A 25699-nucleotide genomic window follows, 5' to 3' on the forward strand; every position below is an offset into this window, starting at 1 on the left:
CTTAAAATTAGGTAGCATGGGTAGTTAATTGATAATTCAACTATCAAAACTTACTACATACTTTAATTTATGGTATGGCTGGGATTTTAGAAACTATAAACAACATCAATTGCACTTCAGTCAGTCTCACAGTTCAAAGTGAGAGTATCTTAAAAGAATTTTGAAACATATGAATTTCACTTTCCATCCATTAAGACCCCAAATAAAGAATACCAGATATTCAAAATACGCATATATGAGAGATTACAGTTCATTGTTGGAGGGGAATGTAGATGAACGTTGCAAAAGAACCTACACTGAGTAAACAGAACTGAACTATGTGACAATGACAGGAAGCTTTTTATATATATATATATATGGGGTTTATATGCATATATATATATTTATATAATATATAGTGTATACACACACACAATCCTTTTACCTTTATCTTGCACTTCTTTTGAAAATCGCTCCCTTTCAATAGCTGATTCACGTTCTATCCGCTCAATTTCAGCCAATGCATCCAATTCTACTTCATCATATGACGTTATAGCTCCTTGTTGCGAAACCTGTTGCTGTGTCTGTACCACAGGAGTTTGAGGTTGTTTTGCAGCAACTGAAGTGTTCTGTTGTAAAACAGGCACTTGTTGTGCCTGAAGGAAAGCTGTCTGTTCATGCTGCGGCAAACACTGAGCAGCGTTTAGTGGGCGGTTAACATCCTGTGGAGTAACGGGTGTTTTAGAAGTCTGTCCTGGGTACTGCACATTAAAAGGAATATCACCCTCTGACACACTGCTGTTTTCCAAACCAGAAAGCATATCATCCTGCTGGTCCATATCCGAAGATCTTACACGAGAGAGTCTTAATGTAAGCTTAGTGGAGTCCTTGGAAGGAGAACTAATGATATCATACATTGCAGCTTTTTCAGTCTGGTCTTTTTCATCCTTGCCTAACTTCATTTTCTTTTGTTTCTTTTGCTTTCTTTCTGGAGAATCTAACAATATGTCTGGGGGAACATCTCTAGGTGATGAATAAGGTGGAGGCTGAGATTGTTGGATTAAAGGTTGTCTTGATCCTAGAATAATAATTCAGAAAAACTGAACAGTTATGTTGTTTCATGTTTATATAAAAACACACTAAATATAACCTACATAATGTTAATGTGTATTTCTACATATAACTGTGATCACAAAAGGTCTAAATAAGATTGGTAGGAAGCACATCATTGCTAGATCAAGATGCAATCCAGATAGTTGCAGTATATTTCCTAGGAATTTTAGCAGTCCATTGCAGGTAGAGAAAGATCATTTCAGAGAAGATGGAACAAAAACCCCACCACCAAAAAAGAATAAATAAAAATAGTACCTAAGGTTCAGAAAATCAACTATTAGAAAATGGTCAATGAAGCAAGTTGACTACAGAAAAAAGGAAAGATCAAAAAGATTCTTAATAAGGTCCAGTGATGAAGACTTAATGATCAGTGTAGACACATTAGCCATTTCAGTCACACATTTTTAATTTAAAAAAATTCAAAACATACACAACCTCCTTAACTTGGATTCTGACAATTCGTTTTGAACTTTTTTAAAATCTATTTTAGGTAAACTCATTCCTACCTCCCCTACTCATTACTATGTAGAAAACACTAATTGTCTTAAGGCATTTTTCCCTCCCTTATCTCCCTCCTCCCTCCTTTTTTTAGTTTATGAATATTTGTTTCTCTGTACTATCGTTTCAGGATTTGAGTGTATCTATAGAAATTTTTAAAAGAGGACATTTTTAATTAAATACATTCTCCAATTAAGCACATTCAAAGTTTTTGTTCCTCAAACTAATCAGCTCCCCGTAACTCTTAGCCTAGAAAAAAAGGTCTGAAAACCAGAACTGTTCAACCTGTCCCAATTGCAACTTTGAGCTATATTTTTGGCTTAAAAAGAAATAGTAGGAGGGGAGGTGGGAGGTGGGGACACAGAGTCTCCTCTTCTTAAAGCAACCATTCAGATTCCATCATCATCAGGGGAATACTGATTTTTGGAAAGCAGTGACTGAAATTATTGTTATTCTGGTCAGGTCATCATAGGTCAGTACTGCTAATAACAACCAAAAATTAACTGGAATACAGGTCCCCATGTGCTTCATTCAAGAAACACCACTAAACAGGAAAGTAGTGCTATTCTGCAGCTTAAATTTCTACTAGATGTTTTTAGACATATTAAGAATCATTAAGCAACGTACTGACCTGTAGATATAAAAACTGAATGAGTATCTCTACTAAAGCTTCAATTCAAAGGAAAAGTGTGCTTTTACTGATGACTTCTTTGCACAGGCTGCTATACTTATTTTGCCCACCTAATACATTCTGTAAAAAGTCCTATAACTTCTGTATGGATGACATGGGTTTAACTTAATCCTTCTTGGCCATCAGCAATAACTCCATATTGTGCCAATAACATCCGTAATGTCAGAAAACCCTACTTTGACTCACTCCGATCCTCAAAATCTTTCTACTATTCCACTTCCCCTTCTCAAATCAGACACCACACTCAACCAAAGTTCTGGCTACACCCTAAGATCTCTCACTTGCTTTTCACCACAGATTCCTATTTGTGTGATGCTCCTCCCCCCAGTTGCCATTTCTTTTGGTAATTTACAAGATTGTCTTAGTGTAATGTGTAGCAGAAATCATCAGCTATTAATTTCTTTCATGGTAATGACTACCGCTCAGGAAATACAAGCTGCAAGGTAATTTCTACAAATAGTAGAGGCAGCTCAGAACTTTTCAAAGAGATATTGCTGACATACTAATCTTGAATTATCTCAAATAAATACTTTTAAAGTTGTAACCATGGGATATTTACTGGTTTTCACACTTACACTTCCAAGGAGGCACAGATTTGATTCTCCCTTGTCCTAAACCTCTAAGTAAATCTGACGAAGTTGTTCTGATTTGGTATTAATTTGGTATTTGTCATGTTGAAAAATAACACTGTAGCAATAGATAAGGCGATTCTTTTTATCTTTGAGTACACTTGAGGAGGTCAGAAGGATTTCAGTGCATTCCATTGAACATACTTAGAATCCAGCAAATGAAGAAACAAAAGTAAAGTTTTGCCTCTCCTAGGCAGCACTACGAATAGGTATTTGAAAATATCTTCCTCCTGAAGGAAATTCCTGAAAGGTTTTGATACTAAGGTCTATAAGCTGCATTTAAGAGAACATACTCTACCAATAACTTCACATATTTCTGAGACATTTATGATAGTTAAGCCCCTGACAAGAAGGCTTAGAAGCTACAATATGAATGTATTGAGGTGAAAATAAACTGAAAAATACAAAGCATTCTCTAACGGTTTCAGTCTACCCCAAACATTAGCACTGCTGAACAGGTATCACACAATGAACATGTACCACATGCTATTCAATGCTAAGACTTCAGACAAAAGCCAACTGTGTGTCCAGGTGGCCAAGAAGGCCAAAGGCATCCTGGCTTATATCAGCAATAGTGTGGCCAGTACAGGGCCAGCCCTTGTACTGGGCACTGGTGAGGCTGCACCTTGAACAATGTGTCCAGCTGTGGGCCCTCAGCACGAGAAGGACAGGTACTGTAGTTTGTCCAGAGAAGGGCAATGGAGCTGGGAAGGGTCTGGAGCACAGATTCTCTAAGGAGTGGCTGAGGGAGCTGGGGTTGTTTAGTCTGGAGAAAACAGGGGACCTTATTGCTCTCTAAAACTACCTGAAAGGATTTGTAGCCCCCAGAGGATCAGTCTCTTCTCCCAGGTGACAAGGGACAGGACAAGAGGAAATGGCCTCAAGTTGCACCAGGGGAGGTTTAGGTTGGACATCAGGAAGAATTTCTTCACTGAAAGGGCTGTTAAGCATTGGAATGGGCTGCCCAGGGAGTCACCATGGAGTCATCGTCCCTGGAGGTATTCAAGAAACAACTGGATGTGGTTCTTGGTGGTATTGTTTAGTTGACAGGGTGGTATTCAGTCAGAGGTTGGACCTGATGATCTTGGAGGTCTTTTCCAACCTTAATGATTCTATGAAAATACTGATTATAAAGAGAGAGTTTTGTCTATTAATGTTGGAGTCGGTCTGGAGTAATTCCTATGGGAGAAATCTTGGCCATTATATGTCTGAGAACAAAGACGTTACAAGACTTGCTGACAACAGAAGAAATTTTTTTTTAAGGAATACAGAGACAGACAGCTATGACTGGTTTACTGAACCAGTCGAGATTCCAGCATTGAGAAGATTTGTTCTACAAAATGCTGTCAGTGTAGTAAATAATAGCAAGATCTTCAGAAATTATCTTTGGGAATGAACCAAACTTCAGAATATTCTTTTAGAACAGAGAAATATGTAGGGAACTTTTGAGTCTAAATTTAGGGCTGAGTGGCAAACCAGGAGAAAAAAAAATTCTGACTTTCTGTAGTTGATTTTCCACAGTATCATTAAAAGAAATTTGTGCAATTTCTTTTTATCCCACAGGAATATGTACAGCTTGTGAAATAAAAAGAGGTTCTCCACTGATTCAGGAAGGTCATTAAATACTAGGAATCAACCACGTAACATCAAATGTAGTCAAGAAGCAGGTAACATCGTAGGAAATGAGGCTCTACAGAGAACAAACACAACCATCAACAATATCTCCCTAGTCTTTCAGAAACAGTCTTCCTGACCACCCATGATAATTCTGGGACTGGTTCTCTGTATTTATTAGTTTTTCCATGGATTCCTAGTAGTAGATGGCTCTGAGTATGGAAAAAGTTTTATCAACTGCTGTAGCAACTTGTAAACACCTTTTTTCTGTGACCCTTGACTGATATCAAATCCTATAAAATGCAATCAACTATAAAAAGAATTTCATTGTCATTGACCGTGCCTTAGCCTTCTTTAAAATGTAAAGTTTCAAAACCACTTTTTGTTTGTTTACACCTGGAATGGCTCACTCACTCATTGGGCATCAGTAACTTGGATAGCAAACAAATAAGCTCCTGTCCAGGAGACCTCACATATCACTGACATCTCCACCTTATGGTTTTCGTCTGCACACCTTCTAATCACAGCACAGTACTCATATCTTATTTAAGCATTCATGACACTTTCTCTGATCATCTCTAAGCTTCTTCAGGTCACTTGCCTTTTAAAGATGATCCATCAAAGTCACACGACTGATCACACTCTTCGTTGTGATCCACATGGTGAAAAAACAACTATTAAGGTTACCAGGAACTTAGGACTCACACACAGAATTTCAAAAAATCATTAGCTTTCTACTTGTACAATATTAACTTCCAAAGGGTCACAAAAGGCAGTATCTTCATATTCCTTTAATTCCCTTGCAGACAAAGGCTCTCAGATGTTGACAGAAAGTCTTTCACTCATCCCACATCCTCTTTTGCCAGAAGTATCATTCCCTAAGCATGAGAGCTGAAGAAACTGCTAGAAAAGAAATGAAGACTAACATCTAACACTCAGTTCATAGCAAAGTGAAGAGAAACTTCAGAAACATTCAAGTGTTGCATCTTTTTTAATCCATAGGAAAGTGATCCTCAAGACTGCTGGAACATTATTTAAATGGGTACCAAATTGGTGTATAAACCTGGATACTACATTCCAGACATTTTACTGGAAAAGTCTTTGGAAAGAGAGGCTTTAGGAAATGCTTATGTGTTCCATGTTAATTATTAAGATTTCAGATATGAGTCATTGTATTGTCATGGTTGGGCTTTGTGAACGAAGATTAAGGAAGGCTCCAGAGCATCTATACTGTATTCACAACGATGTTTGTCTGTTGGAAAAGCTACAAACCTTGTGATGACAGAATCTGAGGAACTCACTACTGTCAACAGATTTTAACAGACTGCAGGTACAATGTGTAAATGGAAGCGTCTCATTTTGGTTTAATTTAAGATGATCCTATCTACCAATTTCACATAAATGGAATATTTTCGTGAAAATGGGATTGGACAAGTTCACCCTGGAACTCTGGTTAATCAATCTTGGAATTGGTAATAATCACCATGGGAATTTGTGCCTCCAGCAGACTCAAAAAGGAAAAAACAGTCTCATCAAAAGTGCGGTAGAGGTCTGCCCAGAGTATAATACATAGTCTGTATGATTTAAGTATATACTAGAAGAACAATTTCTCTGTAAGCATTGAGATAATAAGGAAGTAGTATTTCAAAATTAATTTGTTAAGAATAGGTATCATCAAATTCAAATAATTTTATCCCATTAAGCAGTAGGTCTTGTGGCTTAAAGAAAACTGAGTGCTGTATCTGGACTTTAGCAAGGCATTTGGTATAGCTTTACATAATAATTTCACTAAAAAGCTGAGAAGTATAATCTAGACAAAAACTTGCTGTTGCAGTATACCCTACCGTGAAACTTTTCCATACCCTGTCAATTGTTCTTAGTAAAAATGGATGAAAAAAGTATATGGGAACAAGTGCAGCTCTCCAGAGCACTGTCACAAGAACAGTAGTTTAAAGTATTTAATTTTAACAACTTCTTATGCAACAGAATTAGAGAATATTTTATTAATCTGAAGATCATTATTGCTTTTGTAGTCTTTGAGAGGCCCATCACTGCTTTTAAAAACAGAATCAAAAGGGTTTTTTTACTAATTTGAGTAACTTTTTGAAACAAAAGAAGTTCAGTGAGAAAAAGCACAAACTTCCAATTCATCTGTGAATTGTGAAAACATGAGAGGAAGACAGATAAGGTCTACAGAAAGGCAGTAGTATGTTTAAAACAACTTGCAATACAAATCTAAGCTATCAGAAAAGAGCAACTATACTCTCGTATACAACAGTAGTATCACACAAAGTTGCCTCCAGCACTTTTCGGACTACTCATCCTTCTAAGTCTTCAAATAGACTTGTATCTATGACTGGGGACAGTAAAACATCAACACAAAGTAGACTAATTAGAATTCAGTTAAAAACATCAAAGACAATTAGAAGCTCAGAAATGATGACTTAAGTAAAGGTAACAGAAAGAAACTGAGCTGTTCAATTCATAATTAGATTAGTGCAAGACATGATAATGATGCTACGAAAAAAAGATGTGAACTGTTTCTCCTTGCCTACTGGAAAGAAGTCAAGAAGTGTTATGCCTAACTGCAACAAAATGATTCATGCTAAGCATTAAGAGAAAAGCTTTCTAGCATTAAGAATTCGAACAGCTTGCATGGCAAAACTGACATTTTAAAATATATGGAAGTCACTGGGAGCAATACTGGTACAGCTCAGCCAATATGCATGTAAGAAGATGACAAGTCCTCAAGTCCTTTCCTGCAGTATTTTCTAAAATCCTAGAATCTTCCTCTGGAAACATTCCTAAGTTTTGCACTAGATATGAAGAAATTATTACTTATTTTGATTAATAGGCAACATTGACATTAATTTACAAAGGGCATAACTTAATTTAAAATTCAAACTTAAAGGGATAGCATATGAGACAAATAAAGAACATGCATTTGGGAGGTTTTTAGGGACAGACTGTATTTACTTTACAATAGTTTTCAGGGAAGAGTCTCACGAAAAACTCAGCTTTGGCTGTTCTAGCTTAGAATGGCTGTATTCAGAAGCCTCCTTGCATAAAAAAATTCAGACTTAAAAAAGAAACAGGAATTAATGTTTACTTCAACTGTATCAGAAAAAATCCTTGAATAAATTTCTTCTGCTTTTCTTTTGAAAGAGAGAGGGTAAGATCTCATTTTTCTTAACAAGTACCTTTGAGAGCACTGAAGTCTACACTACAGATTTGAGAAGATTCATAATTCTTCTTGTTACCACTACACATTCAGAAACCAAATGTAGTGGAATCTCTCTGGAGAAGCCTTATAAAGTCCTAAGAAAACAAAAGTAATCTTTTCAAATTATCTGGAAAGTAACCAAATGCCCATTAACAATTTCTGGAGGGAATACAATTAATTTCTGGAAAAAAGTACAAAATCTCATGTTTGGGTTGTTGATAGTCCTTACAGATGTTCTCCTGGGTGTTTAGGAAACTGTATGGAAACAGGCCGGTAAATCATATGAACAATCCTCTTTGGAAAGCAATGGACTAAAAACATTGTGGAAGGTTTTCATTACAGAGACCTTTAAAAGTTGTCTCAAAAAAAAATAAATTAAAAAAGTAAAATAAAATCTGAGGTTCCAGAGCAGTAGGAAAGTGGAACAAATGGATAAAGGATTCTGATGAGTAATCAATCTTCAATAATGGAATACATTGCATATTTTATGAGACCAACAAAAGGAAAACACTTCACAATAATTCCACATAAATTAATTAATAGAAATTATTTTTTAAGAAAGTGGATGTAGCAACAGATGATAGTATGAAAGCAGAGTCATTATGTATTTTGCATAGTTAAAAGCAAAAAATTTACATTAAAAATATGGAACAAAAACCAGCTTAGAACTACTAGATAAAAATTCAGCTGCTCTGGTACCTTTACTGGAGCAAAAGTGAAGCAAAGCGTTCTGTAACAGTGCAGTTTTACTCTGCTAATTAAGTGAATAACCAACCAAAAAACAAATATTGCCATCTCCCAAATATTTGCCTAGGTTGCAAAAAAAGCTTCTTCTTCATTCATATTCTGTCAAACAGACAACTACATTAAGCGTGAAGTCTCCAGAAGTTCTTGCTACTTCCATGCCAAAAGTACAGAAATGCAGTCTGTACCCATATCTTCAGCATGGAAGTAGCAAGAACTTCTGGAGACTTCACGCTTAATGTAAACATCTCAAGTTTCTATGGCACATAAGAAAGTTTAGATACTATAACATCCTTCCTGAGATCTCTCTCTGATTATGACTGGTTACGCTTAGTGCCATTCTTTTTGTCCTCCCAGACAGACCACTAAGTATTTTGCTAATTTTCTTTATCAAATTTTGTGACCTGCCAACCAAATTTTCAAGGGCTAATGAGAGTAGCAAAAAGCTCAGCATAGGTACTTGTTCTTTGTTCATCACTGGAAAATTTATCAGCCCAACTTTCACTACAAATCATAGGCCAAAAATTCACTGTAGGAGATCCCATGTTCTTGATAACACTGTAAGTATTCACACCTCTTCTGTAAATTTCTAGAACACTAGATTAGAGGAAATAAGTGCCTGGCAAAATTCTTGCAGCATCAAGAACTGGTTCTCTCAATCAGGGTTCTTTAATTTCTTTAAGAAGGCAAAATGGTAACACCATTAGTAGCAGTAGTTCAATTGAGTAATTTATCAATGGGAAAAGTAAAGCTAACATACAGGTAAATAAATCAAAAGGCTCCTCTTGCACTTTTTCTGTCCCTCTAATGCTAAAACACTACAATCTGAACCGTTAAATCAGATTGTCTGCAGAAATAATCTGAAAATGTATCCCTTCAAAACTGGGTTCTGAGACAGCCAATTGAAACAGCAGCAACTTTAACTCAAAAATAATTGAAGTATTATTCTGACTGGGTGGTAATCATATTTATCTGAGTGGAAGTAGCTTAGATTCACAACATTCTTTAACCCATAAGCTTGACACAGAGAGAAAAGTAACCACATTTAGTCTTCGCCATTTACACAAGTCTTACAACAAATCCTTTTGCACAAGACCTCCTGAAATACTCATGCTGCTGGCATCCCATACGCATTCTTCTCACTTGCTGCTTGAGCCACAGGGTAATTCAGTTAAGAAGGCAACTCAGGAGATCTTCAGTTCATCCTTGTGCTCAAAGCACATTATGCTGGGCTTTATCCAATCTGATCCTTAAAACCTCCAAAGGTAGAAAATTCACAGATTCTCCGGGCAACCTTTTCTACTACTTGACTGTCCTGATAGTGAAAAAGCTTTTCCTAAGACCTAGTTAGATCTCTCATTAAAAGTTTGAGTCTCTTGTATCTCATCCTTCCTTCACAACAGAGAAAAACCTGACTCAAGTATTCCTGAGAATCTTCTCACAGGCATGGGAAGGCTGTCCTAAGGTCTACCCCTGCCAAAGATTATTATCCAGCTGCATAATACCTTAATCTTCTTTGAATCTCCCTCATCCCCTGTTCTCCCTGTCAGGGTTAAAGAGAAGAAAGCATTGTTTCATCTTTCAACTACTGCCATGTAAATATAGAAGCACTGAAAAAGAAAATTAGCAAGAATACGTCCAAACCCCTACCTTGACAAGTGGATTTTGGCATAAAGAATAACTTTGAAGAGATTTTTTTCTCTTCCCCCTCAACTGACGTACAGTTCATCCTATTCCTTCTCCACAGCTAAGGTTTTCAGGCTTCATTTATGCTACGTGTATTGAGTTCATTGAACTACTTTTATTTTCATGTTTTTAAAATTTCATGATTGTAATTCGAACAAGTGTTGCATATTAAAACACTTTCGAGCTGGTTAAGAGTTCAATACTCGTAATGCTGCCTTTAAAATATTTCTTATGCAGAGCAAGTGAAACTGTTCATATGAAGCATTTAATCCATCCTCATATTGGAAAGGATTTTAAATCCTTCTGTCCTCCGTGAATTTGAGCGTTAGTTTGAAGGATGATTAGTTAATTTTTAGACCATCAGAAATTTCTTCTGGATCAGGGCCCAAAGTAATTTTGCATTCAAAACACAATGACATAGTCTTCATAATTAGTATAATTTGAAAACAGAACTCAGGAGAAAAAACTAAATACCTCTTTACAATCTCTGTTCTTTGAAAATGGGAAAAAGAAATGGAGATATATAGGACTTCTAGACTACCTTTAAGGGTTCCATCACCTCCAGCTGGAGAGCAGACTGACTGTGGTGACCTCAAGGAAAAAGACGCAGCATTCCTTATTGAAGGATCGCCATCCTAAAAGTGACATTGATAAAAAATTAACATTATGAACATGAACATCTGTTACAAACTGAAACTAGTACATGTACTGATAAAATGAACTGGACAAAACAGCATACAAGAAATATAAGCAAAATATTTCTTTACATTCAAATCTTTGAAATTTTGACTGATATCAGACTACTATAAAAGCACAATCATAGCACAATCAGCCTTAAAACGAATCTATAACCAGAATATGCACCCACAAATAAATCTTTGTACATGTCTTCTAACTAGATAAGCACTTTGGTTTATTTAAGATTCCATTTAGAACTTTTTGTTGCGAGCACTCATAGTAAAGAGCTGAAGAGCAGATACATGACCTCTGTACAATACCACTTGAAAGAAACTGAGTATAAAATAGAGATTTTTAAAACAAACTCATCACTTTTTCAGTTAACTTAGCCTTAAAACTTACCTAGAAAGCCATCTTACTTTTACGGTTCAACAAAGTAATATTAGACAAGCCTACACAAAGTATTAATACTATACAAATTAATCTACATTCTCCAGCCTACAAACCTCAGGACTGAACAAAATCTCTAGAATTCCCACTACAGCATCTGAAATAGTCTTGTATAAAACACAACTGGAGCAACTTTAGCTTGTTTTTGTCTGTCTTAAGAGTTAAATAGGAAATAACTCAATGGCAATATGAAGCACTTCCCCAACCTGCTCCAATTCAAGTAATAATTTCTGACAAACCTGTTCATAGTGTAATACTAATTGCAAAGTAATGATGTCCATGCTCTACTTTTAGCAATGTAAACATGTCCTTTTTACCCTCACACCATTCTAAAATCAAATATGGACCTCACTATTCCAGTTTCCATTCAGAATTTAACATGGGTTTTTCCAAAGCTTTCACGGAGCCCTCTGCTGGTCATGAGTATTCTCATTCTCAGTGCCCTAAATACATTTCAACTACAGAAGAGTATTTCCCATTTTAAGCACTGGTTTTTATACATCATCTACAGGAATTTTTTGGGAAAGAACAAACTAACAACCCCTAAATCTATGAATAGACTACTTCTATAATTATAAACAAATTGCAAAAAGTGTATTCTTTCAAAGGGTTCAGTCATACAAAGGAAGAAAGTCTTCGAAGGAAGTTCCAATGTTATTCAATGTTTCCTAATTAAACTGGTTATTTCAGCAGCTAAAATACTAATGTGGCCCCTGTTGAGGTATCTGGATATAGGCAGTTTTTTCACATAACCTTTTCTCTTACAGATCTGAATTGTCTGTCTGATAAATACTTTTTATCCTTTTGACCAATCTCAACCCAATTAATAGAACGTTAGAAGGTTCAACTGCAATTATGTTTTTACGTGTCTGAATGAAAAAAACCCAGCAGCCAATAGGTTAGAAAGCTAAATCAGTATTTCAAGGAGACAGAAGCCTGCAGAGATGAGCAACTACACATTCCCTCTGATAATGGCCAAACAGCCAATGTCCATGTGGGCATTCATAGACTGGACCATGACCAGGCTATGTCTTGTGAAGGTGTAGTTGACACTGCTCATGGAATAGGAAAGAGTTTGAAATTTATGGAATGAAAGGGATTACACCTCGAAGAACATAAATCCGTGAGAAATCAGATTCCACCTGTTTCACCATCCATGGGCACTTAAAATCATATTAGAATTCTTTTTCTTTCCTATCACAGCACAATAAACCTAAAACTTACAATGTGGCATTAATTACACTTATTTTTGCAACAGTGCTTGCAAAAAGACTTGTTGCCTCATATGAGGAAATTCTCACGGGCAAAGAAATCTAATATTCAGATTCTGCACAATAAAATGAACTGCATATTAAATTTATATGATATTATTTTAAGTCAAACTGAACTGATATTCCATTGAGTTACTCGCTTTTCTCCTACACTGAAATTATGGAACTGATTTCTTTTTTCAAACTAACTTTTCTTTGACTTGTAATAAATCTCAAAAAAACCCTCCAACATATTGAAAAATAAGCTTAGTAACTTCTTAGCAGGTATGTTTTACTAGGACAGGACAGGTTCTTTAACTATGATTGTCAAGGACACACGCAAAACCAACTTTTACTAAATTAACTAAACAGACTAACTAAGTACATGACCTTTCGGGTACAGATGCCATTCCTACCATAGCTGACAAATTTTCAGAAATGTGCATTTACAGACTCCTAATTTGGAGCTTCACCAAATGATTAACTATATTTTAGGAATGCTCTGAAGTTTATAAAAAATTGTCCTTAAATTGAATGTATGTTTAGTGAGCCTTCAAGGGTACACTTACTAATTTTACAGACTCATACATTGAAAACACACAATGTTCTGTAACTATTAACTTTTTTAAAGCATCAAAGTACTAAAACAAATAAAAGTAATTAAAGCTTCTAAGTTTTATGATTCTTATAATCCTCATTCACAAAGATCTTCTCCAAAGAAGAAAAGGCTGCAACATTATGATCCATCATCATCTTATTAATACATCAATGCAAAACTTTAATCCAAACTCTTCAAACTGTTTTCTGCATGATAGCTTCTAATATCAGCTTTTAAAGGTGTAATTACAAATAAAACACATGCAGCACATATGCACCACTATAAAAGTGCATAAAAGGATAAAAGTGCAAGTTTAAAATATTTACTACTCTTTATGTTTAGTATTTCTCTAATTAGAGCAATCAATGAGGGTATACTTTGTTTTCATAGTCTGTCCATTTTGAAAGAGTTTCACATCTAAGTTTTCATGAATTAGGATGTGGTTGTATTGCTTGGACCACAAAATTAGGGATGATTATTTTTAAATATTTAGTTATAAAAATTACAAAATTAATCATCCTAATATGAAAGCTTTCCAGAAACACCTGTCTTAATTGTTAACTATGTTCTGTTAACTGTCTTAACAAAACCAAGATCTTTTGATAATGTTCCTTTAACACAGTTGGAGGGATATATGTACATTTAATGCCAAGAATACCTTCCTACTTTGAAGAATTTACATTAATGAAGTAGACAGAAAAACATCTGATGACTTGTGTTTATGAGAGATGCTTTCATTACAACATTCTCTTGTTTAGGATACTGCTTCTTAGCAAATATTTTTAATCAATATAGTTGTTACATTTAAGAGAAAAGCAAGATGAATAATAAAACTAATAACTCTTTTGGAGCTCTAAATCAAAAAAAAAAGGGATAAGGATTTAAGGAGTCTGGTATTAATAGCACACTTTTTCTTCCACAAGCGAGTTTAGAAAGATAAGACTTGCCCACACACACGATCACAAAAAAAAGGCCTGCTTCCTGCTTCTTGCCAGGCTTAGATAAAAAAAAAAAAATTCGATGCTCTCCATTTATGATCTTCTAAGAGACTGTGTGCCAAACGTGCAAAGAATCTCAACAAGCTTCATCCAAAGGATGAGATGCTTATGAAGAAGAAAACTAATCAGTAATTCAAAAGAAAAAGTGTGAGAAAAATGTGGTCCTTTTTTCCTTTAGATTCAAAATTTCAGAACAAATTTCTTCCACACAAAACAAAGTCACTAAGAAAAAGCATCTTCCAAAGAAACCAGGCCATAAAAGCGTGTAAGAGAATACTAAGAAAAAAATCTCCATAGAATTCTTGCCCTTGACAACACTCCTATATTATCCAACAGATTAGTCAAATTGACAGTTGCAGTGTTCTCGAGAGATAAATTAACTACACACCTATTTAGAACCTAGTATTGTTTGCCTTACGATATTGCTACAGTATTTAGAGACACTCTAGCATATCTCTAAAATTAGATCACATATGAGATTATGTGAAGATTTTTTATTTCCTAATTTCATCAGAATAAATGTAATGAACAGTTTCAAAGGAAACAGAGATCCAGAAAAAATTAAATCTCACATACAAAAGTTGCATGGTTGAGTGTACACATCTGAAACCGAAATATATCTTCAGTGGTTTTATACATCAACAATGTCATAAAATATCTGACCTCTAAGTCAGCTATACAGGTACTTGCTTTATCAAAGTAAATATTTGCTTTATCATAATAAACTGATTTAGGTAACATACATCACTACTTAGTCTGTGCACCATCTGTAGGTAGTCTTCATTTGAGCCATGTCTAGAATTATCAGCATGATGATTAGCTGAATTTCCAGACAACTGGCTCGAAACTTTATTTTCATGGAGATTCCTCATCCCAGCTGTGACAATGGGACTGGATACAGAAGCTAAAATACAAAAAAATATAAGTAACTATACTGGCACATTCACACACCTGTTAACTCTTTAAAAGTTTCAGAGAAAACACCCTAACAGTGGATATTAATAAATTGGATGCAAGAGGTCTGGAATCTGAACAAGAATCCAACGTTTTAATTGAATCCTTTTGCCACAAATACCTTGATCAAAAATAGATATCTAAGATTGTTCAAGAGGATTTAATCTCTAAATTCCATATAGAGATTAGCCAAGTTTCTCTCCACATCTATTCTAATTACAGTCAGTATCTTCCCTGCTGATTACAGAAAACTTTCTTTACTTCTATATAATTTGCATTCACTACCTTGTAACTTCCAAGGTATTCATGAGACATACAATATTACATATAGAACAGCTATATATATTCTAAGCCCAATGTTAAACTTAAAGAAAAAAATTATTTAAAAGAATCCAATGAGAATTCTACTTACCAATCAAAAAATGCCCTAGATACTTTAGTACTGTTCATGTGTTCAAGAGTGTTTTTAGAAAAGCGAAGAACAAAGAAATCTATTCGTTCTGAAGGTCGTTTGCCAGTTACTGCATACCTTGAGCATAATTCTACCCAGTTTAGAGTTAATCTCGTAGACACTAAAAAGGGTTGGTAAGGCTAAATAAGCCGCCAGCAAAACTTACATTACAATGGCAAAAGTGAGGTTTTCACTAGCACAGATAAGTGATGCTCACCACTAACAAATATAAGCTTTTGGTTCGTTTTCACTTTTTCTGTTGTCATGTGTATATGACAACCATGTAAAATGGGTGTAAATAAGGGAGCACTGCAATATGAATATGTGTTTTAACTGTCCTTCTTCACTTTTATTTATTTGCTATTTAAAGAAAGTATATACTACTGCTCTTTACAGCCAGGAAAGTAAAGCCTAAATATACCTGCCTCAAAGATCTGCATTAAGCATGTGACTCCTTCAAAGGAATTAGAAAGCCATGAAATGTACTCATGAAAGTAAAGGTGACATGAGACAGGAGAATAAAACAAACATCAGAGACTTACCTTGCTGCATCTGAGGATGTGGTGTGTAACTTTGAGGGTGTGAATACGGCATGTATCCGGCAGGGCTTTGAGGAGCATATGGACTAGGCACTGGACTGTTCTGTTGTGCCAAAAATCTGTTACCAGAGCTTGTCTGTGGTGGCACAAACCGGCTAAAAATAAAACAAAATTTTATAAACCCAAGTTTTTAAAAGTTGGAAAAGCAAATTTAGACAAACTTACTTCTTTTTGAATATTACACATTCAGAACATTTAATAAAATTTCTTTAAGATAGAAAAACCTAACACAATGGAGAACCTCCTCCAAAAGCAGTATTTAAACTATTTATACCTTTTCAACCACCATTATTGCTTAATAAGTCAGAATAGAATAAAAAGCATACACAAGACTTCCTCCTAAATGACACAAATATGTACTAAAATTAGATCTGCAATTTCCAAAAGTTAGTCCTAGAAGTTTGAATGAAAGTGAAAGCAAAAGTTTTAATCAACAGTCAGATCACTAGGATTACCAAGGAGCCATCTATTCTAAATATCACTTTCCAGTAAGATGTCAAATAACTTCATTTAACAGAACTACACTGCTAAGAATCAAGAATGTGACAGGTAGGATCTGACCCCAAATCTGCTGAATACAACTTTCTCTTTCACTGGCTTTATCTTAGACTCATTCTACAGATAGGAAGCCACAAAAATAACCTTGACTTGTGACAATAATACATGCACATTATTACTTACATTCTTATATGAGCTTTTCAAAATAGAAATAACCAAATAAATATATCAGAAATTACATTACACACTTTCACAACCCTCAGTTGCAGACAGTAACCCTGTGAAGGTAAGATTCCATAGAAAGAAACAGCAAAGTACTTAAGACAAGGATTTTGCAAGGATTTCAAGAATACTTCATACTACTTATTGCAATATTCCCAAATCAAAAAACCTTCTTCAATGTCCCTTTTAGATACAAAAGTTAAAAAGTGTACTGGTTGTCGTGAAGATACAGAACATTTAATTTACCAAACAGTTACTTGAAGTGAAATCTAAAATCAGTTTATTTTAATAATGACATCTAATAGCTGAAAATTAAACTTGTTGAAGTCCAGTACCTGGGTTGAAACTACATGCAGAACTCTCTCCTCTAGTCCAGAATACTTTATTATATTAATAAAGGCCTAGATTATAGGTACATGATACTTGCTAACACTCAAAAACTTAAAATGGAACCAGAAATTTGACGACGGTGCTGCTGAAAGACTGACTACCACCAGGTCTATCTTTCTCCAAGAGGCCTTTCATATAACTGTTATAGCAGCACTCTATACTTTTACATGTCTTCATTCCCACTATCCTGCTAAACTGGTACTGGAATGCTGGAACACATCAGCCTATTCTCTCCTATCCTCCTGCCACCAGCCTAAGCCTCTGACGTGGGTAGAAAACAATCAGAGGGTGACAGGAGGCAGAGGGACTTCTTAGGCCAGAAAGAAAGTTTGCCAAAACTACGGGATGGAGAGAGAGAGAAGAATCATGATGAATCCTTAGAATACAAGGATTAATTCACTGACAGAAAAATGTTTCTTTGCCATCTGAAGAAACTTACCCTGCTGTCAGACAAATGCAAAGATCACCTTTAACTCACATTTTTGCAACAAGAATTGACTGTCAGTGTAGGATGACTTTGAAGGTCGTTGACCCTCCCACCCCACATAAAAGCAAGGATTACCTGGAAGGGCTATGTGAGATAGTGGTTTGTTGATAATTGGAAGATGCAGGACTACCACGCATGGAATTCTGAGACATATTAAACTGCGACATCATCATCCCTATTAAAGAGAAGACAGCAGCATTACTTTACACACATTTCCTTTTCAATCAGTGAGGTCTCTCTTTTCAGAAACTATTACATTCAGTGAGATGATAACCTTTAATGAGATTATAAATTTTGCAGACATTAAGATCATCTACCCACAACTGTTAGAAAATATTAGAAATTACATGTACGATGTCCATTTTACATCATGACATAAAAAACTGTTTCCTAAAGCTGTGTTATAAAACATTAACAGTAGCTCCTTCTACTATTCCTTAGAGCTTTCCAAGCTGAAATGTATTAGTAAATAGAAACTTTTAAAAAAGGACATATATTCTGCACCCCAGGATGTCATGTATGGTACACACTGGAAGATTCACAAGACAGAAGAACACCTGATCTTCAATTATTGGAGCAAGTAGAGCAATCATCCTAGGCTGAGTGTTGCAAGATACTCTCACTGCTCCTGTAATGTCTAGTGGTCTGTTTCTACCAGGAGAAAAAAGCTTTCTATTCCACCTCCACTACACTTGTAAGAAATGTTATCAAAGAAGGTGCTGAAATATTTCAATTGCAAAGCAGAACCAACATCCCAACTGGAAGCTCCCACGGTCTTTAAATACTCACAGTCATGCTTTGGAAGCTCAGGTGTTGAACCAGCTGGCAAACCACATGTACCAGCGCTCTTGAAACAATTTAAGAGGCATTTGGACTACGCCCTAATTTGCTTGAACTTTTAGTCAGCCTTGAAGTGGTCAGGCAGCTGGATTAGATGATCATAGTAGGTCCCTTTCAACTGAAATATTCTATTCTATTCTGTTCTGATTCACATCATTACTAAGGAGAATTTAAGGAATCTTTTTTTTCCCCTCTCTTTGATACAGGTATAAAGAATACTCTAACAACTGCATGATACTTAAAGTGATAGTGAAACACAAAAACTAAATTAATTTTAAATTATTTTAGTGACAGAATTTAATATCTTGCAACTAAAAAAGTGTCAGAATTCACAAGCAAACAGCAGCAAGTGATCTGCAGCCATAGGTAAAAGCTCTTTAGCAGTACAGGTATTTTAAACCAAAGGTTAGACAAAAGACTGACAAAGTCCCCAGTCCAGAGGTTATCAATCCCACAGTTGGTATTACTGATTTCAATGATCGCAATATTTACACAAGTAAAACTAGTTTCAGAAACCTTCCCTATCACCCTCTTTTCTCCTCCACTTTCCCCAGTAAAGATGTGATAATCCCACAGAAAAGAAGCCAAAGTGCTGCATACCAAGTGCTCGAGCCCAATAAAACTAGCCCTGACCAGGAGTGAAACATGCTGTGCTGAAAAAAGTTAAGATACTTCCCTACTTCAATACACAGTACATTTCATTTTCCTGAGTAACAGATGGGGACTTCTGAAGTCCTACAAAATTTGCTTAAATGGATACTAGTTACCTCGCATAGGAGCAAGCGAAGATGAAACTCCATTCCTAACAGAAAGCTGACAGAGTATCCATATGAGCAGGAACTATACAGACAAATTTTCAATTTTGTGTTTAAAACACAGAGTGCTGTTTTTAAATGCTTTAAAAATATATCTATTTATATTCTCCTTCCTAAACTTAAAACAGCTTGAAATTAGTCTGAAATTAATCACTAGCACTATAATATCTTCTTGTACATTTTTCACATTGTTGTTATATCACTAAGCAGCAGATTTATGGTTCCACTGTGCATTTCTACACTTGAAATATTTAAGACCTTCCTTAAATGCAACCTTAATTCTGCATGTTGGTAATATTCAGGTTTGAGAAAACATCATCCTATCAGTAACATTACTAGAATGAGATTCCTTACGTATACTCCCAGTTCTACCACAATACTTTTTTCTTGGAAAAAAGTGATATGTAAAAATCCATTGTAGCATTCTTACCAATATGACAAAGAATGTACTTCATAAAAACACAGCTTAAGGTCACATAAAAATTCTTGTACAACTAAACTGTATTACAGCATCATGCACATTTAAGCTGGGACAGCTCACCAAGAGGTGATTTTTCAGTCAAATATTCACTCTTATTGAAAGTGTATGTGAGCAAAGTTTTTTCCTTTCACAGTACAAGTTCATTTGAATTCTTGTACAAACAAAAAAAATTATTGAAGTCATTGTTTACGGAAAGATGCATAAGATTTTAATCTCCCCAAATTCACAAGTTCTGATAAATATCTTGAAGTGAATATTCAGTCCTTTTGAACCTTACATGATGCTATGAATACTGTTACTGCAATAAGCTATTTTAGCTGATCTTCCAACACATCTGCTGAAAGACAAAGCCAAACTGTTGAGAGGCAAAAGAGAAAAAAGTAATATGAAAACTGAAATTAAACAGTATCCCAATTTTAAATAAATAATTACAAATAAATCCACTTCCCTCAAATCTATAAAATGAAAGACAGAAGTTGCAAGAAGGCAACAGAATGTCATCTGATGAAAAAGAGTTAAAATAAAATTAACATTTTGCTCTTGTACAAAGTTAGGCCTGACAACAAATGGTGATGTGATTCAGTATGTTCAGACAACCTGGCAATAAAATATGGTCTCAAAAATCTCAGCTGTATGAAGACTGTTTTGACAATGGGATTATTATCAAAAGACAGGGAATAAGCGTTCCAATACTGCTGTTGTGTTACCTGAAACTAAATATGCCAGCGATGGGGAGGAAGAGGAAGTGAAGGGTGTCTGCTTAGGACACTTCCTTCTTACACTATTTGATCGTAACTAAAAACAATTTTTGTTCTAAACTTGCTCTCTCCGTCATGCTCGCTATCCAGCAGTAAATCTCACTACAGCTCAGAAGAGAATTAGCTGTCAAACAATAAAATCTGTAGAGCATCACAAACCACTAAGATGAGGAATGGCAGGGAGGAGCTGTTAAGTATGGCTCGTTCAACCTTATTCCTTACTCCAGAACTATTAAGAACTATAATCATTCAGATTTTCAGTAAGATCAAGGCATATTTTCCTGACTTCAATTATTTACTAAGACAAATATATGAACCTAGTAATAAAAAAATCAAATAAAATTGTTTTAAAATAAAATCTAACCACTTATCCTAGAGATTAAACTTTGAGGAGAAATGAAACATTTTTAGAAAAATACCTGGTATTTAGAAAAATACCATTCTTATTCTAATACAGTTGCTCTTATAAGATGTTAAGGTATAGAGCTTCATATCAATATCAAATACAAGGCAAGGCATAAATACAACAGCTGTGCCCCATATATATTTGTGGTTTGTATCAGTCCCCTAAACCTACAGAACAACATAAAATGCAATCAATAAACAATCAAAAATCCTTACCGCTTTGTACCCCGTATCTGTTTTGCATGCTTTTCTCCCTGAAAACATTAGGATTCCTTGCCAGGATAGCCTGCAGCAAGACTGGTATATCTCCTTCCGGATCATCACTGCCAAGGTTATCTTTCAACTCTCTGGAATTGTGGAAGTAAGCAAATAAAGAGGCAAATGCATTTTCAAATTATAAGAAACTATGAGTCAAGTAAAAAAAAAAGCAAAAACAAAGAAACCAAAAAAAAAACCAAAACCAAAATGAAAGAAGACAATTTACTGTTAAAATATAGGAAAAATCAAGTCTGCAAAGCACTGCTTCCTGTCTTTATTTTTTCTTTCTCTCTAAGGAATGGCAGAGGAAATATTCCTACTAGTTCTCATAGTTATTTTCTGTTACTAAGCACTCACATATTTGTGGCTGTCCGTTTCAGACTATTATGAGAAATTTCTTATGCCCACTTTTATATCACATCTTCTTCATAAAAGAACACTTCAGCACAACATCAAGAATGTATTATTTTAGGAGTGAAAATAAAGATATGCATGAATGTATAATATTCTGGTTTCAACCCAATGTTTTGAAAATCTTTTATTTTGAAAAGGGGAAATCAGTGCATCTTTGAGATCACAGGATTCCCTCTGAACCACAAAAAAAATGTAATGGATTTTCTATAAACGCATCTGTGCTTTCATTTATTGTTTGCTTTGAGGACTTTTAAAATATACCTCCATTGGATCAAAACAATTTATTAGAACATGTAGGAAAAGGACGGGTTGTCAACACAAAGCAGTTCAAAGGACATCAGAGAAAAATAAAAATAAAAAAAACCAAAAAACAAAAACAAAAAGAGAATACATTAGTGTACTTGACAGCTAAATTCTTAAAATATTTAAGTTCAATACCTGATCAGAATTGACACAGGTTTCCTTTCGGGTATGTAAATCATCTATGCGCATTATTAACTATGTTGAACACAAATTAGTATTGCACAATCATACCATGAAATCTGCACTCCTAACTTTCAAGAAGTTGGATAAGCATCAGATCTATAAAATAACCCCCACAGTTATGTGTAAGGGCTGCAGGACAATTATTAACATTCTGTCTGACTGAAACATTTGACTCTTACACTGCAAGCCTAATGAAAAACTTCAAGTTCTAACTTTCAGATTCTCACAAACATGCTTCTCAATACAGTTAATTTTTATTTCAAGAAATAAGGATAGTGGTCTGATATAGAAGTTCAAAATACATACATGTGATCTGTTGACACCTGATTGAGACTGTGGACAAGCTGTGAAACCAGATTTTCATCCCTGCAAGCCAGAAGGCAGTTCACCTCTTCAGCTATCCGTCCATTGAAAAGCAGGCTTTTTGTTGTTGTAGCAGGTAAAGGTGATGGAAGAGGCAGCTGGTTCAAAACTGTTATCAGAAAACAGGAAGAACTTCAGAATCATTTCATGAAACACAAACATACAATCACGGAAAGAGAACCTGACAACTACATTTAAAACACAGGGGAAACGTCTAGATTTTTTTTTTATCACAAACACACACATGCAGTCACATCCCCCTCACACAGAACCCCTACCCTATCACCCTACATCTCCACTTGACTCTTTAAACATTCCAAAATATTAACCTATTTAATATGTTACGGTAGCTTTCTTTGGGAGCCAAAAGCACTGATAAAGAAAAGAAATGCAAAATTCTTCTAGCTATGTGCAGTACTGTAAGTGCACTGAGGATATACTTTCAGTTTTCTGCTCTGATCTTAATATTTAATTAGTGTTCCCACTTTATAAGGTCTGAGAAAATAAAGAAAACCCACCAAAACCACCGAACAACCCAACAATCAATTAAAATCACTAACTAAATTCTTAGTTTAATATTTTCCTGTAGTATTTATTCTTATGTTATCTTCTCAAGAAAGGTTGGTACTGTTGGTTGGTATGTTCGCTGAAATGTCAATTCAGCCAGTAAACTTATTCACAAATCTCAGTAGAAAGATTCAGTGACAACACTATTTCAATGACATTATAAGCACACTGTACTTTCATAGGTATTCTTAAGTCCTCATACATAACAAGTGTACCATAAAAGAAACGTTGACCACATGATTGGTAGAGCTACACAGTCCAGAAGAGGGTAAGCCAGAAGAGACCAAAAACCTAGCTACATAGAAAAGTCACTTTCATGGGTCCAGGGAAACAAGCTGACTCTAACTTCAAGTTCCCAAGCTGATCACATCTCTGAGATCAAGGTTTTAACTGAACCACTAGAAATAACTTCAGGGGAAAAAGAAATACAAATAGAAGTGTATAATATATTAAATAGCTAACGTTGATTACTTGCATCAGATTACCCTGAACATGCCTGAAACTTAGAAAAATTAGCACAATCAGCAAAATATATTGATTAAAACAATAAATTTAGCTAGTTAGCTAGCTAGGCTACTCTACAACCTCTAGGCATCATGTCCTCCCTGTTTTCAGGGCAACTGGTCTTGTCCATTCCAGTTCAGTGTTTTAATAAACTCCTGCACCAGAGTCTGATCAGGGACTTCTACCAGTTAAGTAATCTTACCTGCAAATGTTTAACGCTGGAAAACTTCCCACAGCCAGAAACTTACTATTTGCATCCTGATGGCTGTTATTAGACATACATAATATAATACATACATATACATCTAAATACATATGCAGGATCTTCCACTTTACTTCCGAATCCCAGAAGGACATGGAGAGCGCTTTTTCCTCCAATACATCTGCCATTTTTACTGTAGGCAACTAAAATCAATTGCTGGGTATATACTTCCAGTGTCTCTTGGAAAGTCTCCAATTTTCAACAGTGTAACAATAAAAATAAGAACTTGGAAGAAGCACCTGGGTCACTGAGTCCAATTATCCTCAGACAGAAAACTGAGATATAAATTCTTTCTTACACTTTATATACTCGATATAACAAGATGCATCTTTGTCACAACTGCTCTTATTGCAATGGTTGTCCTAGGACCTCACTATAGTTATAATAAATCTCCTCTTATTTCTCACCAGAAATTTATTTTTGGTCACATTATAACCATTCGGGTTTATGTCTGTATCAGCTTCTAATGTAAATAGTTCTTTTCCTTTGCTTGCATTTTGTCTTCCTGACATATTTAAGTCAACAAACACACTTCACATGCCCCTTTGGTAGGCTGAACAGCTAAGAAAGAAGACTCATAGGTTCAGCTGCTTATCTCTGTTCTAACAGCCATTCTTTGCAGCTATTAACTAAAGCAACTTTTTTTGTACCTTGTTCAAAACTAAGGAACTAGGTTTTGAGTATATTCAGCATATTCCACAAGTCTCTTTGGTTACTTGCATATCAGTCCAATCCTGTGTCTCTCTCTTTTCAGGGAAGAAGACAGGATGTGCATTTTAGAGAAACACTTTATTATTTATATGTTTTTCTTTATTTGTATCTTCTTTCTTTGTGTGGTGCACAGATATTCCAAACAAATAACGAATTCCTATATTTCTTCAGGGTTCCTTAAGGGTTTTTTAAACCTACATTTCGTTTTGTGTTTAAATTAGTATGTTTTATACGGACAGATTTTTAAAATTCAAGCAATAACAAAACTAACATTTTTAATGCGAAGTCTGATTTTAAACAGATTTAACTCTAGGAATTTTTAAAATAAAAATCTTTTCAGTCTTTTGAAAATGCCGGTATGTTTACCAAAGAGGTAGAAAACAGAATAGAAAAGACAAGAAAAAGAAGAGTACTTACGGTCTGTAAGACTAGCAATCCCTGCAAGAGTAGTGATGGGAACATGAGGCATATCCCCATTCATCCTGAAGTTCTGGGATAGTAGTGCCTACACAGATATTTTAGTTCAGGTGCCAGCTATCATTACTTCCCATCTCCCAAGCACTAAAAACAAAAACAAACAAAAAGAACAAATTAAATCTCTCAGTTTATTTTTTAGAATTTCAAATTCATTAACATAAATGAAACAGATCATACTACCCTTAGCTGTATACTAATTAAATTATTTCCAGAGTGGGTAGAGGAGTGTAGATTTTAAATAACAAGTGGCATTTAGCAACCAAAAGGCAAGATGGTCTCAGAAGCAGAGCCCTTCACCAAAAGAAGATGCAGGATAAGGCAATTAAAAAAAAAAAAAGAATTTGCTCAGGTTATACCAGCTCAAAACTTCTGTTAATTCACACTGCAATGGATAGAACTTAATGCATAACCAGTTTAAGTAATTAGCTGTTATATTCACTTCACAGTTTTGCAGAAGGTGGTACTTTCATAAAGAGACTACCAAGAAAAAAGAAGTAATTTACAAATGCAAACAAACAGACAAATACAAAATCTTGGTACATTATAGAAGTAGTAGCTATTTCAAAATTGATCTGAAAATATCTCTTTAATATATAAGTCTGTCTG

The 25699-nt window shown here is 35.1% G+C and overlaps 1 protein-coding gene across 1 annotated transcript in view; it reads right to left on the bottom strand.

The window, feature by feature from the left end:
- NIPBL (NIPBL cohesin loading factor) overlaps positions 1-25699 on the bottom strand; it is a 154124-nt gene that overhangs the window by 69320 nt on the left and 59105 nt on the right. Inside the window, 8 exon segments of the mRNA XM_032674687.1 lie at positions 425-1057; positions 10719-10812; positions 14895-15055; positions 16099-16250; positions 17828-17927; positions 21268-21398; positions 22516-22681; positions 25034-25177. Coding sequence (XP_032530578.1) covers positions 425-1057; positions 10719-10812; positions 14895-15055; positions 16099-16250; positions 17828-17927; positions 21268-21398; positions 22516-22681; positions 25034-25097 — 1501 coding nt within the window. The 5' untranslated portion in view covers positions 25098-25177.

The sequence above is a fragment of the Chiroxiphia lanceolata genome, chromosome Z (genome assembly GCF_009829145.1).
Source record: "Chiroxiphia lanceolata isolate bChiLan1 chromosome Z, bChiLan1.pri, whole genome shotgun sequence".
Lineage (NCBI taxonomy): Eukaryota > Metazoa > Chordata > Aves > Passeriformes > Pipridae > Chiroxiphia > Chiroxiphia lanceolata.